The 16010-nt window shown below is 42.4% G+C and overlaps 1 protein-coding gene across 8 annotated transcripts in view; it reads left to right on the top strand.

The window, feature by feature from the left end:
• Positions 1 to 16010, top strand: part of TRAF3IP1 (TRAF3 interacting protein 1) — a 104713-nt gene that overhangs the window by 61415 nt on the left and 27288 nt on the right. For all 8 annotated transcript variants that reach the window (XM_077155546.1, XM_077155545.1, XM_077155543.1 and 5 more), the window contains one exon: positions 3922 to 3998. In XM_077155546.1, the coding sequence (XP_077011661.1) occupies positions 3922 to 3998 (77 nt within the window). The remainder of the gene's footprint in view (positions 1 to 3921; positions 3999 to 16010) is intronic.

The following is a 16010-nucleotide window of genomic DNA, read 5'->3' as shown; positions in this document are numbered from 1 at the left end:
TTTTGGATGACCTGTTGGTCTTCTGTCTGGTCTCTTTACCTGTGACTGGTTTGTTGAGATCTTCTATTTCTTCCTGAGCCAATATAGCTTGTTTGTGTGCTTCCAGGAATTTGTCCATTTTATCTAATGTATTTGCATATAGTTTCATCTATATATTTGCATATAGTTCTTCATAGTATCGTCTTATGATTTCTTTTATTTCTTCAGGGTCAGTGGTAACGCACCCTTCTCATTTCTGATTTTGTTTATTTGCATCCTTTTTCTTTTTTTCTTTGTCAGTCTTGCAAATGGCCCATCAATTTTATTGATTTTCTCAAAGAACCAACTTTTGGTTTTATTGACTTTTTCTGTTGTTCTTTTGTTCTATTCATTTATCTCCACTTTAATCTTTGTTATTTCTCTTCTTCTGTTTGGGGTTAGTTTACTGTTCTTTCTGGTTCCTCCAGGTGTGCTGTTAAGTCCTCAATTTTTGCTCTTTCTTGTTTTTTAATATAGGCATTTAGGGCAATAAATTTCCCTCTCAGCACAGCCTTTGCCATATCCCATAAGTTCTGATAAGTTGTGTTCTCATTTTCTTTCATCTCCAGATAGCTACTGATTTCTCTAGCAATTTCTTCGTTAATCCACTGGTTGTTTAAGGGTGTGTTTTGAGCTCCATATATTTGTGAATGTTCTCATTCTTTGGTGGTTATTGAGATCCAGCTCCATCCCATTGTGATCAGAGAAACTGCTTTGAATAATTTCAGTGATTTTAAATTTATAAAGACCTGTTTTGTGCCCCCGCATATGATCTATCCTGGAGAATGTTCCATGAGCACTAGAGACGAATGTATATCTTGTGCTTTGCAGTGCAGTGACCTATATATGTCTGTTAGATCTAATTCGTCTATCAAGTTATTTAACTTCTCTATTTCCTTGTTGATCTTCTGTCTGGTTGTTCTATCTATAGAGGTGAGTGGTGTATTGAAGTCTCCCACTATTATAGTTGAAACCTCTATCACTCCCTCCAGTTTTGCCAGCGTCTGTCTCATGTACCTTGGAGCTCCTTGATTGGGGGCATAAACATTTATGATTGTTATGTCTTCTTGGTGAATTGACCCTTTAATTAGTATATAGTGTCCTTCTTTGTCTCTTATGATGTCTTTACATTTACAGTCTTTTGTCTGATATTAGTATAGCTATTCCTGCTTTCTTTTGCTTACAATGTGTGTGGAAAATCTTTTTCCATCTTTTCACTTTCAGTCAATTTGTATCCTTGTGTCTAAGATGAGTCTCTTATAAGTAGCATATAGCTGGGTTATGTTTCTTGATCTATTCTGCCAATCTGTATCTTTTAATTGATAAATTTAGTCCATTAACATTCAAAGTTATTATGGGAAAGGCGTTTCATGATTCCACCATCTTATATTTTTTATTTTATTTGTCAGATCTATGTATTCTTTTCCCTCTTTCTCTTTGTATTATTTAAATTACTCTTAGTGGTGCTCTTCAATTCTGTGCCCTCCTGCAGACCTCCCTCTCCTGTCTGTTTTTTCAGCTGGCAGAACCCTTTTTAGTTTTTCTTGTAGGGCTGGTCTCTTGTTGACAAATTCTTTCAGGATTTCTTTGTCTGTGAAAACTTTAATCTCTCCCTCAATTTTAAAGGACGGTTTATCTGGGTACAGATTCTTGGCTGGAAGTCTTTCTCTTTCAGGATCTTGAATGTATGATACCACTGCCTTCTCGCCTCCAGGGTGCTACTTAGGGAGTGTGAACTCAGTCTTATTTGGTTCCCCTTGTATATAACAGATTGTTTTTCTGTTGCCGCTTTCAGGATTTTCTACTTCTTTTCAGCATTTGACAGACTGATTAATATGTGCCTTGGGGAAGGCCTATTTGGATTTATCTGTTTGGAGTTTGTTGGGCTTCTTTGACTTATATATTTATGTCCTTTATGAGGGTTGGGAAGTTTTCTCCCATTATATCCTTGACTACTCTTCCTAGGCCTTTACTTCTCTCTTCTCCTTCTGGGACACCAATGATTCTTATATTTGTGTGCTTTGGTTTGTCTGTCATTTCCCTGAGTTCCAGTTCAATTTTTTCCATCTTTTTTGCCATTTGCTGTTTTGAGTCTTTGAAGTCAAATATCCTGTCCTCTATATCACTTATTCTTTCTTCTGTCTCTTCAAATTTAGTGTTATGTGCCTCTAGTATGTTTTTTATTTGGTCAACAGAGTCTTTAATATCTGTAATATCTGCTGTTTTTCTGTTTATTCTTTCAAATTCCTCTTTATGCTCTTCTCTGTCTTCTTGATCTCCTTTGTGTCATTTGCTATCCCATTTATTTTATTAAGGAGAGTCATGTGAACATCTTTGCTTAGTTGTTCCAATGTCTGTGTCTCCTCTGGTGTTTTAATTTGGTCGTTAGGCAGGCGATATCTGTCTGTAATGTGATATGCTTAGTGATCTTCTGCTGTCTTCCTGCATGTAACTATCTTGACTGACTTATTTTGGGAGTTGATTTCTTTCAGTCGTCTAAGGCCTTGTGTTTGCAGGATGGTTGTATAGCAGGGAGCAGGGCACAGTGTAGGGCACTCAGTACAGTGATTTTTTTGAGGGCAGGTATGGGCGCAGGTTGGGGATGTTATGCTGATGCTTATGAGCGTGGGCGCCCAGCAGCCAGGGAGGATGTAGCTGTGCAAGTGCACCGGTCCTGGGGCATAAACCTGGTGAGCGCTGGTGTAAGGCACAGGGCACCTTGTGCGCATGCGTAGGGCTTTACTCCTGTGTGGACTGGGGGCAGATGTGATCCGGATGCACAGGTCAGCACTTTCTCAGACCTGGGAAGTGAGGCCGAGGGCTGTGCACATGTGCGGTTCTAGGACTGCTGTAAAGTGTGGTTCCCAGAGCTGAATGATGTGATTGGGGGCCCATGCGCATGCGTAGGTCTGAGCGTGCCGTAAACAGATGCACAGAGCTGGGGGGGGGGGTGGTGAGGGTGTGGGACACTACGGGCTGGGGTTGGGTGTAGCCTAGGTATGGAGGTTGGTGCCAGCAACCTTTATGCACTGGCAACAAACTGCAGGGAACAGGGAGGGGGAGGCAGTGCTCAGGAGGGGTGCAGGAGAGGTGGGTTGGGCTGCACTTGGGGTGGGGGTGGGGGGCAGGTATGTACAGTGGGTGCTGGTGGGGTAGGGGTATCTGGAGTGCAGGAAATGGGAGCGGGTGATAGGGTTTGGGTGCATGGGGTGTGGGGTGAGTCACCGGTCATGGAGCTGCACTGGTGAGGGTAGCGCGCCCAGGAAATGCGGCCTGGCTTACGTCCTAGTCCCAGGTTCCTGTCCGTGCCCTGCTCCACACCAGGCTCCGGCTCTCTGCCTCTCGGTTCCTCGGCTAGTCCCAGGTTCCCGTCCGTGCACTCCAACTGGCCCTGCTCCATGCCAGGCTCCAGCTCTCTGCCCCTCAGCTGCTCGGCCTCTGCAGCCAGGGCTGCCCCAGGTGGTGCAGAGGCTCTCCCAGGTCAGCCGCACTCCCGAATCACCACCTCAGTCGCCCTCCTGTCCTTCTCTAACTCTTCCATAGAGCAGGGCTCATCTTGAGCTGCTCTATCCAGCATCTTCCCGGAAGCCCAGCATTGAAACGTTTGATTTACTTTTTTTCTTTGTGTGAAATATTCACATGGCTTCAAGGTCGAATGTTCAAAACCAGGTCTGTTCAGAGACGCAGGGCTTCCCTGAAACTCTCAGTGATTTTGTGATTACTTTTAACTGCCAGCTGTTGTATTAGTTTATTATACATTTTTATCAATAAAGTTTACTTGAAGCTGTTTTTAGTGTAGAATAAGAAATAAGAACTCTGCATTTCCCTTACCCTTTTATCCATTCAGAATAGTTTCTAATGGCAGAGAAAAAACTTTAACACAAATCCATGGGTTTTCAACAGGTGGACTGGTAAAAAAGATTTTGGAGACCAAGAAAGATTATGAGAAGTTGCAGCAGTCACCGAAATCTGGCGAGAAGGTACTGGAATGACTTCCGTAAACTCTTGACATTTTAACTGTCTATGTTTGCATTTAAAAATTAGAGGCAGGTTGTCAAATTTATGATCCCCAGAAATATATATATTTTTAAGTTTTTTTTTTAATTGTGAAATATAGCGTGTATAAAGAAAAAAAAGCAACAGTTTTCAAAACTTATTTCAACAGATTTCAGAGTTTGTTCGGGGTTACCATTCTAGTGTTTCAGATTTTTCCTTCTATCCAGCAGGTCCAAAACACTGGAGGCTAAAAGAAGTGTCAGTATAATGATTCAGCAGTCATACTGATTTGTCAAATCCTATTTTCTTTTATAATTCCTCCTTCTCCTCTGATTCTTCTCCCAATCTATAGGGATCTTTAGGCAATGCCCGTTCTGAATTTTTCACGTTGAGAAGGGGTGTCAGCAGTAAAGGATAGGGAAATGTAATTAGTTCATAATCTTGGAGAGGCTGGCCCCGCTCAGCTTCAGGAATTATTTGACCTATGAACCCTTTTGGAATTACTTCAGTTGTTTCAGGAAAGCAAACTTAGTGCATGAAACTTTTATAGAGTCTCAGTTTGAGCTCTAGGTGTTCTTAAGAGTTAACAGGGGTGATGTTAGTTGGGATTTAGTAAACCATGGCAATTAGCACTATCTAACTGAAGCTTGCATAAGTGTAACCTCCAGAATAGCCTCTTGACTCTATTGATCTCCATTAGCCATGATGCCTTAATTTATTATGCTTCTTTTCCTCCTTTTGGTCAGGAAGGTGTTGCCAATCCCATTGTGCCAGGGCCATACTCTTGCCCGGGAGCCACGCCCCACATTGTCAGGGAGGCTTTTGCCCCCAGTGTCATGTCCAGTAGGTAGGGGGAAGGGTAAAGGTGTTCCTTCAGAGTCGGGCTTAGAAAGAGGCCACAGCTGAGCAACAAAAGAGGTTTCCTGGGAACAACTCTTAGGCCTCTTTATAGGTAGTCTTTGCTTCTCCACTACAGAAATAAGTTTCATAAGGGCAAATCCCAAAATCCAGGGCTTGGCCTATTTTCTTGGGAGTCCCCAATGGTTAAGAGGGTACCGAGGGTTTCCCATATGGGAAAGTTTAATAGTTCCATTTTGTTTTTCCTTTGGACCCTCAAGGGACTCTACCAGTACTTTTAAATTATCATCCCAGCATAATCTGAGATGTATCCGGGTATTACATTAAGCTTTACAGAATTACAAGGTCTTGTTCCTTTTCTAGGCTCCAGGAGTTTGGTTTGTTTAAATGAACTATCCAGACAGGTTGATTTAGATTTTTGTTACAGAATATTTTCGTTCTAGACCTAATAAACCTCTCTGCCTTTGTTCTCCTATAGTAGCTGAAGATTTAGAGTGCATACACTTATCATCTTTTACCCTGTATTCTGATTTACCAGATTGGCTTCATTTTTAACTCTAATCGAGGCCTGATCTCTTTCTCGATTACTTTGTCATTTGTGGGAGCTATGCTCACTTTCAAGGCTGCAGCACTCCATTTCCGGGTCTTAGGTGTCACACAATTACTAAAACTTGCGGGGAAATACCAGCTGACCCACATACAGCTCAGTGTCTCAGAATCTAGAAATACACTTACGACTTCACTAAGTGTGGCTGCTAAAAGGGCTCACAGTCTAGGCTCTGATTTACTTATAAGTATTTTCTGAAAGAGATCTTAACATATTTGTTCTTTTGTTTTTACCTTATTTTGTACAATACCTTGTCCCTGAGATTTATTCTGTTTGCTGTGTGCCTCTCGACATCTTTTTGTAGCCACACCATATTCCATCATTAAATGAATCGCAGTTCACCATTCTGCTTCTCAGTGATCGAACCCTTTGGCTCCCTCCATCTGCTGGGCATCATGGATAATGCCCCACATAAACAAATCGTGTCTTACAGTATCCTTGCTTGGTTGTACAAGCAGCAGCACTCTCAATTTTAGTTAATTTTCATTGGTCCATAACGGCAAAGAACTGACAAACATAATGTCATCAACTATCAGATCAAAACTACCCCTTGGGTGGTACAAGTGCAGTTCAGTGGTAGAATTCTTGCTTCCCATCCAGGAGACCTGGGTGCGATTCCTGGCCCACGACCTTCCAAAACAACAACAACAACCTTCCCCCATCTCTGTCCCCCTCCCCCCAATTAGCTGCCCGTGGCAGTGCTGTAGTACTGTTGATATCTTCCTGTTAACTAATGGCCATGGCACACATTTTTAGTTCCCCCCCATACCCCTTGTCATGGTCAGGTTCATGTGTCAGCTTGGCCAGGGGGTGGTACCTGTTTGTCTGGTTGGGCAAGTGCTGGCCTGTCTGTTGTGATGAGGACATTTCATAGAATTAAATCATGATCACGTCAGCACAGCTGATTCCATCTGTAATCAGCTGGGGGCGTGTCTTCTGCAATGAGTGAAGCTTGATCTAATCACTGGAAGCCTTTTAAGGAGGATTCAGAAGAGACAGGCTCTCTTCCTGCTTCAGCTGGCGAGCCTCTCCTGTGGAGTTTGTCCAGACCCTCCATTGGAGTCGTCAGCGTCACAGCCTGCCCTACGATTGTGCGCTCTATGTTTCCACAGTTAACGTGAGATACTTTTATAAATTTTATATTTATAAAACCTGCAGGCAAACACCATTGGATTTCAAAGTCTGAAAGTCATTTATCCTTCGGCTGTAGAAAGTGGCAGTCCCATCCCCTTCCAAGGGCCTATGCAGTGGCTGGCCTCTTTCCAAATCAACCTCGGGGAACATCGAGGAGACCACCTCTGGGCTCCACTCTCTCCAGGCATCAGGGCCATCCCTGGGCTCTTTGCCATTTCTGGGGCACACGCTCAACCCCTCCACATGGTGGCAGCCAGGCTCTCCCAGTCCCCCAAGGAGCGTGCTACGCCTTTTCCAAGGCCCAAGGCTGCACAACTCTTCCACTGCAATGAGAGGGGAGACTCATCATCGCCCTTCAGGGTAAACTCACCCTCTCCACACATACAGGTGGGTCCACTCTCCTCGCCGAGGTTTCTTGGCTTCAGACCCGAACTTCTACGGTTCTCACTCTGCAAACTCCAATCTCTCCCTTTTGTGTCCTCCTTTGTCAAGATTGGCAGTGGTTCCATTTACACCAACAGTTTCTTCAAGCCCTCCAGGACTTCTCCATCAATCTCTTCACAGTTCCTCCAAAGTCTTCCCCTTACCCATCCAAAACACCGTTCAAACATATCTGGCATTTGCAAACTGCAGCAGCATCCCACTCTCTGGTACCAATTCTGTTCTAGTTTGCTAGCTGCCGGAATGCAACACACCAGAGATGGATTGACTTTTAATAAAAGGGGATTTATTTTGTTGGTTCTTCAGAGGAAAGGCAGCTAACTTTCCACTGAGGTTCTTTCTTACGTGGAAAGCACAAGATGGTCTCTGCTGGTCTTCTCTCCAGGCCCCTGGGTTCCAACAACTTTCCCCGGGGTGACTTCTTTCTGCATCTCCAAAGGCCTGGGCTGAGCTGCGAGTGCTGAGATGAGGAATGCCGAGCTGCTTCGCTGTGCTACGTTGGGTTCTCTCATTTAAGCACCAGCCAATTAAGTCAAACATCACTCATTGCAGCAGACACGCCTCCTAGCCGACTGCAGATGTAATTGGCAATAGATGAGGTTCACGTACCATTGGTTTATGTCGGCAGCAACAAGACTAGGTATGCTCACCTGGCCAAGTTGACAACTGAATCTAACTAACACAGATATTACCTGTTGATTCTGTTTCTCTAGAGAACCCTAACTAATACCCCCCTCTACTATTGACCCGTTGTCCACTATCAACATAGTTCATGAGAGAACTTCTTTATAATTGTAGATATAAGCAGCAGAATTTATGGCACTGTACATCCCCTTTCAATCACATTCACCTTCAGTATGGCAGTGTTACTTATAACCCCTCTAATTAGTTACCATTCTATCTGTTCCCTTACATTTAGTTTCCACCTCTTTGGGTAGGCTTTCCCCTCTCTCTAGCTTTGATGTACCTCTAGGTCTGCTATATTCTACAGTGTAACCTCTGAGGTGACCTTTACCAGAGTCATAGTGAAATAGTACAGTACCTGTCCTTTGTGTATGGCGTATTTCACTCAGCATTATGTCCTCATGGTTCACCCAGGTTGTCATGTGCTTCGGGACATCATTTTGTCTAACTGCTGCACAGTCCGTCCTGTGTATAGAAACACATTTTGTTTATCCACTCACCTGTTGATGGGCACTTGGATTATTTCCTTCTTTTGGCGATTAAGGTTAGTGCCACTGTGAACACTGGTGTGCAGGTGTCTGTCCATTCTCTGCCCTCAGCTCTTCTGTGCCCCAGTGGTGTCTCCTCACGTCTTTGAATGTCTTTCCCTCCCCGCCTTGCCTCGTCTGGGAGGGTGGACCCCAGGGGCTCCTTGTGTAGGAGTTGCTTCCCCAGGCCCAGGCGTGTCCCCCTCTGTCCCCAGACCCGCTCTGCAAGGTGATGCTGTGTCCTTCCTACTTACCCACCCCTCTCGTGCCCTGCGTGCAGGGGTGGCTGGCCGCTTGGCCCCGGCTGCTGCAAAATCCGGGCCTGGGGCTGCAGTCCAGCCGGGCTCTTAAACATGTGCGCGACTGGGCCTGGTCTCCCAGCGGGCTTTGTTTTTATTTGTTCCTTTGTAAGTTGATTTTGCCCTTGTTTTAAAAGTCTGTGCTATCATGATTATAAATGTAGTCTCAGTACTTTTCTGGTTTTTTCTTCTCTACCTTTCGGTCTCCCAGCTGTGTAGGTGTTTATGCTGGAGGACGCCGCCTGGTGCCCTCTGGGAGCAGTGGCTTTCTCGAGGATGCCCAGCTCCCGTTCATGCCTGGACATGGCTCGCCTCCTCCTTGTTCTGAGCACCGTGTTTTTGTGTCTAGGCGAGGCTCTCTGATTATTCTCCATTCACTGAATGGTCTTGGTTCTTATTCTTGGATCTTTATGTTTTCACCTGAATTTAGTCCTCCTGTATGGTCCCTGCAGAAGTTCTGTTATGATTTTTTTTATTGGAATTGGATTAATCTCCCCTCAGCTTGACTTTTATCATTAACAGCTGGCCGTTGCCCTGCCCTTTCTGTCACTGCCCTCTTCCGAGGGACTGCCCCCACTCGCCACCTGCGCTGCATCTCTCCCCTTCTCCCAGGTCACCCCAGGGAGCCCCAGTCCTCACCACCTTGCACCCGTCCAGGTCACGGGCCCTCCTCGTTGCTGAGTGCCGGGTTTGAGTGTCAGGCCTCACCTTCCTGAAACGATGGGCAGCCTTGGATGCAGGGACCACCCCCTCCTCCCTGATGACGACTTCCAGGACTTCACGGCCTGGCTTTTCCTGCCGCGCCCCGTTGCTCCTTCTCGGTGTCCCCTGCTGCTCCTCATCTCGCTCTGTTCTTCGTATTGGAGTCTTAATATTGACAGCTCTTCCGTTTCTCAATCCAGTTCTCCACCCCTACTCCTCTTCCTCCTCCCCCCCTTACTCCTTCTCCCTTTTGCCAATTCAGTTTCTTTAATGATACATTCAGTTTTTCTATTTCTTCTTGAGTTTATTTTGGTAATTGATATTCGAATCACTCAGGATTAGCTTCATTTGCAAATGAAGGGAAGATGTAAAGCAATAGTGATTAAAACAGGGTAGAGAGTGCTTTGTCTCCTGATTCCAGGTCTGGAGGCTGGCAGTCCTCATGCTGTGAGCCAGATACCTCAGAGCCATTGCTCAGATCACCTCCTGGGGCAGGGTGGCTGCCCAGCTGCAGCCTTCTTGACTGCCTTCCAGTCAGCAGGAAAGAGGAAAGGGGAGGAAGGAGAAGGGCATGTCCCTTATTTTTAAGGCTCTTTATTGCCATTTCCACTCCTGCTACATTGGCCAGAACTTTGTCACAAAGGAGACCATGAAGTGACATTTTTATTGCAGGCATCCATTTGCTTAGGTTTTGTTGCTGTAGATTAGAATTTGCCAAATTTCCTCACTGCATCTCATCCACACAAAAGATGATAATATTTACAAGGCACGTGGGTTAGTGTAGAAGACTGCTGGGGGCTGGGGGCTGAGGGCTTCTGGAACCAGTGCATCTCTTACTTGTGGGCTGCATGTTGGCTGGAATCTTTGCTGTAAGAAGGGGAGGTCATAAACAGGGGTCAGCAGGCACCCTCATCCACAGCCTTGCTCTGGAAAATGATTTATTTCATTCTCCTTTCCCAGCCTAATGGCATAAAGACACCTCAATGTACTTTTCTGATTAAAACATGTTATATCTGTAGTTATAATTTCTCCTTCCTTCCTAAAATTCTTTTTTTTATGAGACTTTAGAAAAAGTATTAAAATCAACATTCTTTAGTAACAAATAAACTTTTTGTTTTGTAGATATTCACCTTTGTTTTGTTTTCATTTCATTAATTTATATTCTCATTTTTTTCCTTTAATTCCTTTGGTTGTTTGCTATTTCTGGTCTCTGGAGTAAAACACTCATGTATTTTTAGTCTTTGTTGTTTTAAGTGTAAAATATTTAAGGCTGTACATTCCCTTCAAGTAAGCTATATCTGGGTTTCTTGAAGTCTAATAATGAAGTACTTTGTCATGATTTCCTCTTTAACACGTGAGTTATTTAGGGGTCTGGTTTTTAATTTTCAAACGTAAAGGTTTTAAAAAGCCTTTAAATTGACAATGTCTAATTTGATTGCATATTCAAAGGATATGGTCTGTACTGATTATTTGAAATTGATGAGACTTTCTTGTATGTGGTCAGTTTTTTTTTTTAATTTTTTTTATTTTTTATTTTTTTATTATTTTTTATTAACAGAAAGAAAAAAAAAAGAAATTAACACAACATTTAGAAATCATACCGTTCTACATATGCACTCAGTAATTCTTAACATCATCACATAGATGCATGATCATTGTTTCTTAGTACATTTGCATCGGTTTAGAGGAACTAGCAACACAACAGAAAAAGATATAAAATGTTAATATAAAGAAAAGAAATAAAAGTAGTAATAATAATAAAAAACAACAACAACAAACAAACAAACAAGCAAACAAAAACAAAAAAAACCCTATAGCTCAGATGCAGCTTCATTCAGTGTTTTAACATGATTACTTTACAATTAGGTATTATTGTGCTGTCCATTTTTGAGTTTTTGTATCTAGTCCTGTTGCACAGTCTGTATCCCTTCAGCTCCAATTACCCATTGTCTTACCCTGTTTCTAACTCCTGCTGAACTCTGTTACCAATGACATATTTCAAGTTTATTCTCGAATGTCCGTTCACATCAGTGGGACCGTACAGTATTTGTCCTTTAGTTTTTGGCTGGATTCACTCAGCATAATATTCTCTAGGTCCATCCATGTTATTACATGGTTCATAAGTTTATCTTGTCTTAAAGCTGCATAATATTCCATCGTATGTATATACCACAGTTTGTTTAGCCACTCTTCTGTTGATGGAGATTTTGGCTGTTTCCATCTCTTTGCAATTGTAAATAACGCTGCTATAAACATTGGTGTGCAAATGTCCGTTTGTGTCTTTGCCCTTAAGTCCTCTGAGTAGATACCTAGCAATGGTATTGCTGGGTCGTATGGCAATTCTATATTCAGCTTTTTGAGGAACCGCCAAACTGCCTTCCACAGTGGTTGCACCCTTTGACATTCCCACCAACAGTGGATAAGTGTGCCTCTTTCTCCGCATCCTCTGCAGCACTTGTCATTTTCTGTTTTGTTGATAATGGCCATTCTGGTGGGTGTGAGATGATATCTCATTGTGGTTTTGATTTGCATTTCTCTAATGGCCAGGGACATTGAGCATCTCTTCATGTGCCTCTTGGCCATTTGTATTTCCTCTTCTGATAGGTGTCTGTTCAAGTCTTTTTCCCATTTTGTAATTGGGTTGGCTGTCTTTTTGTTGTTGAGTTGAACAATCTCTTTATAAATGTGGTCAGTTTTTATAAGAAGAGCTCCAGAGTGCTTGTGAGTGGGTCTGCTTCCTGGTGTTTGGGTCTAGGCTTCACTGTTGAGTTAAGGGAGAGGTGACTGTAGGAACGTGTGTGCAAAGCTTCTGGGCATTTCTATCTGTTGCCATTATTGATTTATAAATGTTAGTCACAATGTTAATCAGTTATCTCCTTTCTGCCTCATTTGAAACATCGAATAGTAGATGGTTTATCTGCTTTTCATGTAGATTGTAGTCTGCCCTACTCTGTTCTCTTTAGTATCTGGAGAGGCACTTTCTCCATGCTGAGGGGAGGCCTGTTTGTGGCCTGGGCCCCACTCCAGCCCGTCTGTCAAGTCACATGGGAAGAAAAGCCGTTGCTTATTGTCCTCATGGACTTGTGTAATACATTGTGGAATACATTTGTGACTCCCATTGCTTTGAGCATTGCCTTTATTGTCTGGACTTACTTGCTCTCTTTTCATGAGGAAATATAAACTTTATTAATAATAAAACGTTAGCTTGTGCCAATATTTTTTTCTTTCCTCAGGTTTATGAAGTTTGGGGGAATAAACAACAACAACCAAAAAAACAGTTATATTATAGTGTTTCTTATGCTTTCTAAAACTTTACAAATAGAAATGCTTCAGAATAATGGCCAGTAATTTAAAAAACTGTTCATGTGTTTTAAAGCACTATCTAAATATCTCATTCTTAGTTTCTCAATCTCCTTTTACATTATTTTCTCTCAGTTTTCATGTTCTTTTTATATTGGTTCTAATTGTGTGGCAGATACTTTTTTCTTTTCCATTTAATTCCTTGTTTTGCAGTAGACTCAGTCTCTGCAAAAGACTTTACCTCTTTGTAGGTTTCTTTTTTTAGTTCATTTGATGTTTTTGTTATTTTCCTCTCTTTTCCACCTTCTTGGCCATGTGAAGTCTATTCTGGGAAGACTGGAAGTGACAGTGTATCTCCTCCACATGAGAGTGGGTGTGGGCTGAGTGTGACTGCACTTCTGAAAGGAAGTGTACTGAGGGCGCAGTGTGGCACACAGATGGGCTGGGGACAGTGGGTGACTGTCTTAGGGAAACATTTTGGGGGGAAGCTAAGAAGCTGTTATATCTTGATATGCCTGTCGTGAGTGGATAAAATGACCTTGTCAGAAACATGTTATGTTGTATTTAAAATAACGAGTATATTATAGTGAGCAATGTGCAGGTAAATTCTTATATGAAAGTCCGGGATTCCAGTCTTAATCTGTTTTACTTTGTCGGTCTGAGTAGATCTTCAAATTATTTCCTGTTGGGGTGGCTAAGGTGGTACAGTTTCATAAGAAATACTTCAGCCCTGTTAGAAAAATACTGTCCATACCCCTTAATTAAAGTTTGTACCTGATAGAAGCATTTTTAGTTTGGATGTTTATGGTTCTGGTATTATTGGATGTTTCTTCTGCTAGGAACAGTGTTTCCATTGAAATTGCTACAAAATAAATAGAAGGAAACATAGGTTTGCTCTTCTTTCACGGGCGGGACTTTAATTGCTAAACTGGAGAAGCACTCAAAATGATTTTAATCATGTGTATTATATACAGTTTTTCCTTTTTTAAAGACTTAAGATGATAGTTCTATCTTCCCAAGTCAAATCTCTAAATGTAATGTCTTCCAATATGTAGGCTGAGGATTTTAGATTTCGAATATAAAATCAAATTGTCACCACCAAATTGTCTTGTAAAAATCAGGTATGAACACTATCACCTAACAAATATCTACAGATATGCGCCATGGATATTACAGACCACAGAAATGGATTGGAACCATCAAATTCTTAGGTATAGATGAGAGTTTGTGGAGATGATTGTGAGGAAGTAGGCCTTCTCTGTAGTCAATTAAAGATCCCTGATACGGATAAAATATCAGAGGTTATTTTACCTGAAATATAAATGACCTAAGAAAATTGGGTTATAAAAATGTGAGTACCTGTATTTCTCACAGACATTTCCCCATTGAATGTTCAGCATCTTCTGTTTATTATGTTTTCTTAGGAAATGATAATGTGATGAATAAAGGTTTTATTTGTGCTCAAAATGTTGATTTAAGATTCATATCACAGCATGTCCATCACTCTCTTGGTAGTCAGTTGTGGCCTTGGTAGGTCTTTCTGACCTTCATTCCATCAATAAACTGTTCTGTGCTGTGCCTGAAAAAGATGTTCAGTTTGATTTAGATCTGTGGATTTAGATCCGATTAATAAGTAGTGTAGACCTTGATGTTAGCTGCCCTTGCGTCACACATGAGAAAATACTGTCATATTAGCCCGAGGACTCAGATTGCACTGAACCAGACTGACTGTAAAGAGAAACCAATAGAGCTCTGAGGAAGGCAGTAAGGAGGGAAAGAAAAGGCTTTGCTGCAAGTGAGAGGGGCTCAGCTGCCCAGTGAGTCTGGTGTCCACTGACAGGCGGAGGCTAATGGTAAAGACTAGTTCTAGCCAGTTTGGAGAGGTATGAGGATTTTAGAAAGTATCGAGCGAGACATCATGGAATTGTTTTTTAAAAATAATATTAGAAATTAGGTCTTAAAAGGCCTAGTGGAGGACCGTTTGGCAATTCCTCCAAGGGTTAAACCAGATCACCAGCAGTTCCTCTTCTAGGTGTATACCCCGAAGAACTGAAAGCAGGGACTCCAACAGACACTTCTTCCCCAGGGTTCATCACAGCATTATTCTCAATAGCCAGCAGGTGGAAACAGCCTGAGTGTCCATCGACAGGTGAATGGACGAGCAAAACGTAGTGTGTTCATCAGTGCACTCAGCCTTAGCACAAGATTGAAATTCTGACATGTGCAAGGACGTGGATGACCTTGAAGACATTATACCGAGTGAAATAAACCAAACACCAAAGAACGCATGTTGTATAGTTCCAGTCGTGTGAAATCCCTAGAATAGGCAAACTCCTGGAGACTGGAAGTAGAGGAGGAGTTCCAGGGGCCAGCTGGGTGGGCTTGGGTGTTACTGCTTAATAGGTACAGACTTGCTGTTTGGGGTGAAGGAAAAGCTGTGGGAAGGGAAGATGGCAGATGAATTATACACTTAGAAATGGTTAAAATCCCAGAGTGATCTGAACAGTGAATAAAAAGGTATTTGCATAGTCCCCTTGGGGGAATGGTCAGAAAGGGGGAAAATTCAACTTTCCCATTTGGAGAATTCCTGATATTCTCACAAGTAATGGGGACAACCAAATCAATAGACCGAGCCCTCAATCTTGGGGTTTGTTCCTATAACTTGTCCCTCAAAGGATAGGCTAAGCCTACTTAAAATTAGGCTGAAGAGTCACCCCCAGAGAACCTCTTTTGTTGCTCAGATGTGGCCTCTTTCTCCCAGCCAACACAATAAGCAACTCATTATCCTCTCCCTGTCTACATGGGACATGACTCCCAGGGGTGTGGACCTTCCTGCCAATGAGGGACAGAAATCCTAGAATGAGCTGGGACTCAGCATCAAGGGATTGAGAAAACCTTCCCAACCAAAAGCAGGAGGAGTGAAATGAGACAAAATAAAGTGGCAGTGGCTAAGAGATTTCCAACAGAGAGGCTATTGTGGAGGTTATTCTTACGCATTCAATAGATATCACCTGTTTAATGAAGGTGTAATGGAGAGGCTGGAGGGAAGTGCCTGAAACTGTAGAGCTGTGTTCCAGTAGCCATGTTTCTTGAAGATGATTGTATAATAATATGGCTTTTGCTGTGTGATTGTGAAAACCTTGTGTCTGATGCTCCTTTTATCTATGGTATGGACAAATGAATAAAACATAGGGAATAAAAATAAATAAATAATAGGGGGAACAAATGTTAAGATAAATTTAGTAGATTGAAATGCTAGTGATCAATGAAAAGGTGTGGTAAGGAGTATAGAGAAAAATAGGGGAAACAAAGGCTAAAATATATTGGGTAGATGGAAATAGTAGCAGTCAGTGAGAGGGAGTGGTAAGGGGTATGGTATGTATGAGTTTTTTCTTTTTATTTCTTTTTCTGAATTGATGCAGATGTTCTAAGAAATTATCATGG

The sequence above is a fragment of the Tamandua tetradactyla genome, chromosome 3, assembly GCF_023851605.1.
Source record: "Tamandua tetradactyla isolate mTamTet1 chromosome 3, mTamTet1.pri, whole genome shotgun sequence".
NCBI lineage: Eukaryota > Metazoa > Chordata > Mammalia > Pilosa > Myrmecophagidae > Tamandua > Tamandua tetradactyla.
Note: the sequence above shows the minus strand (reverse complement) of the source record. Positions and strands in the feature narration are given on the sequence as shown.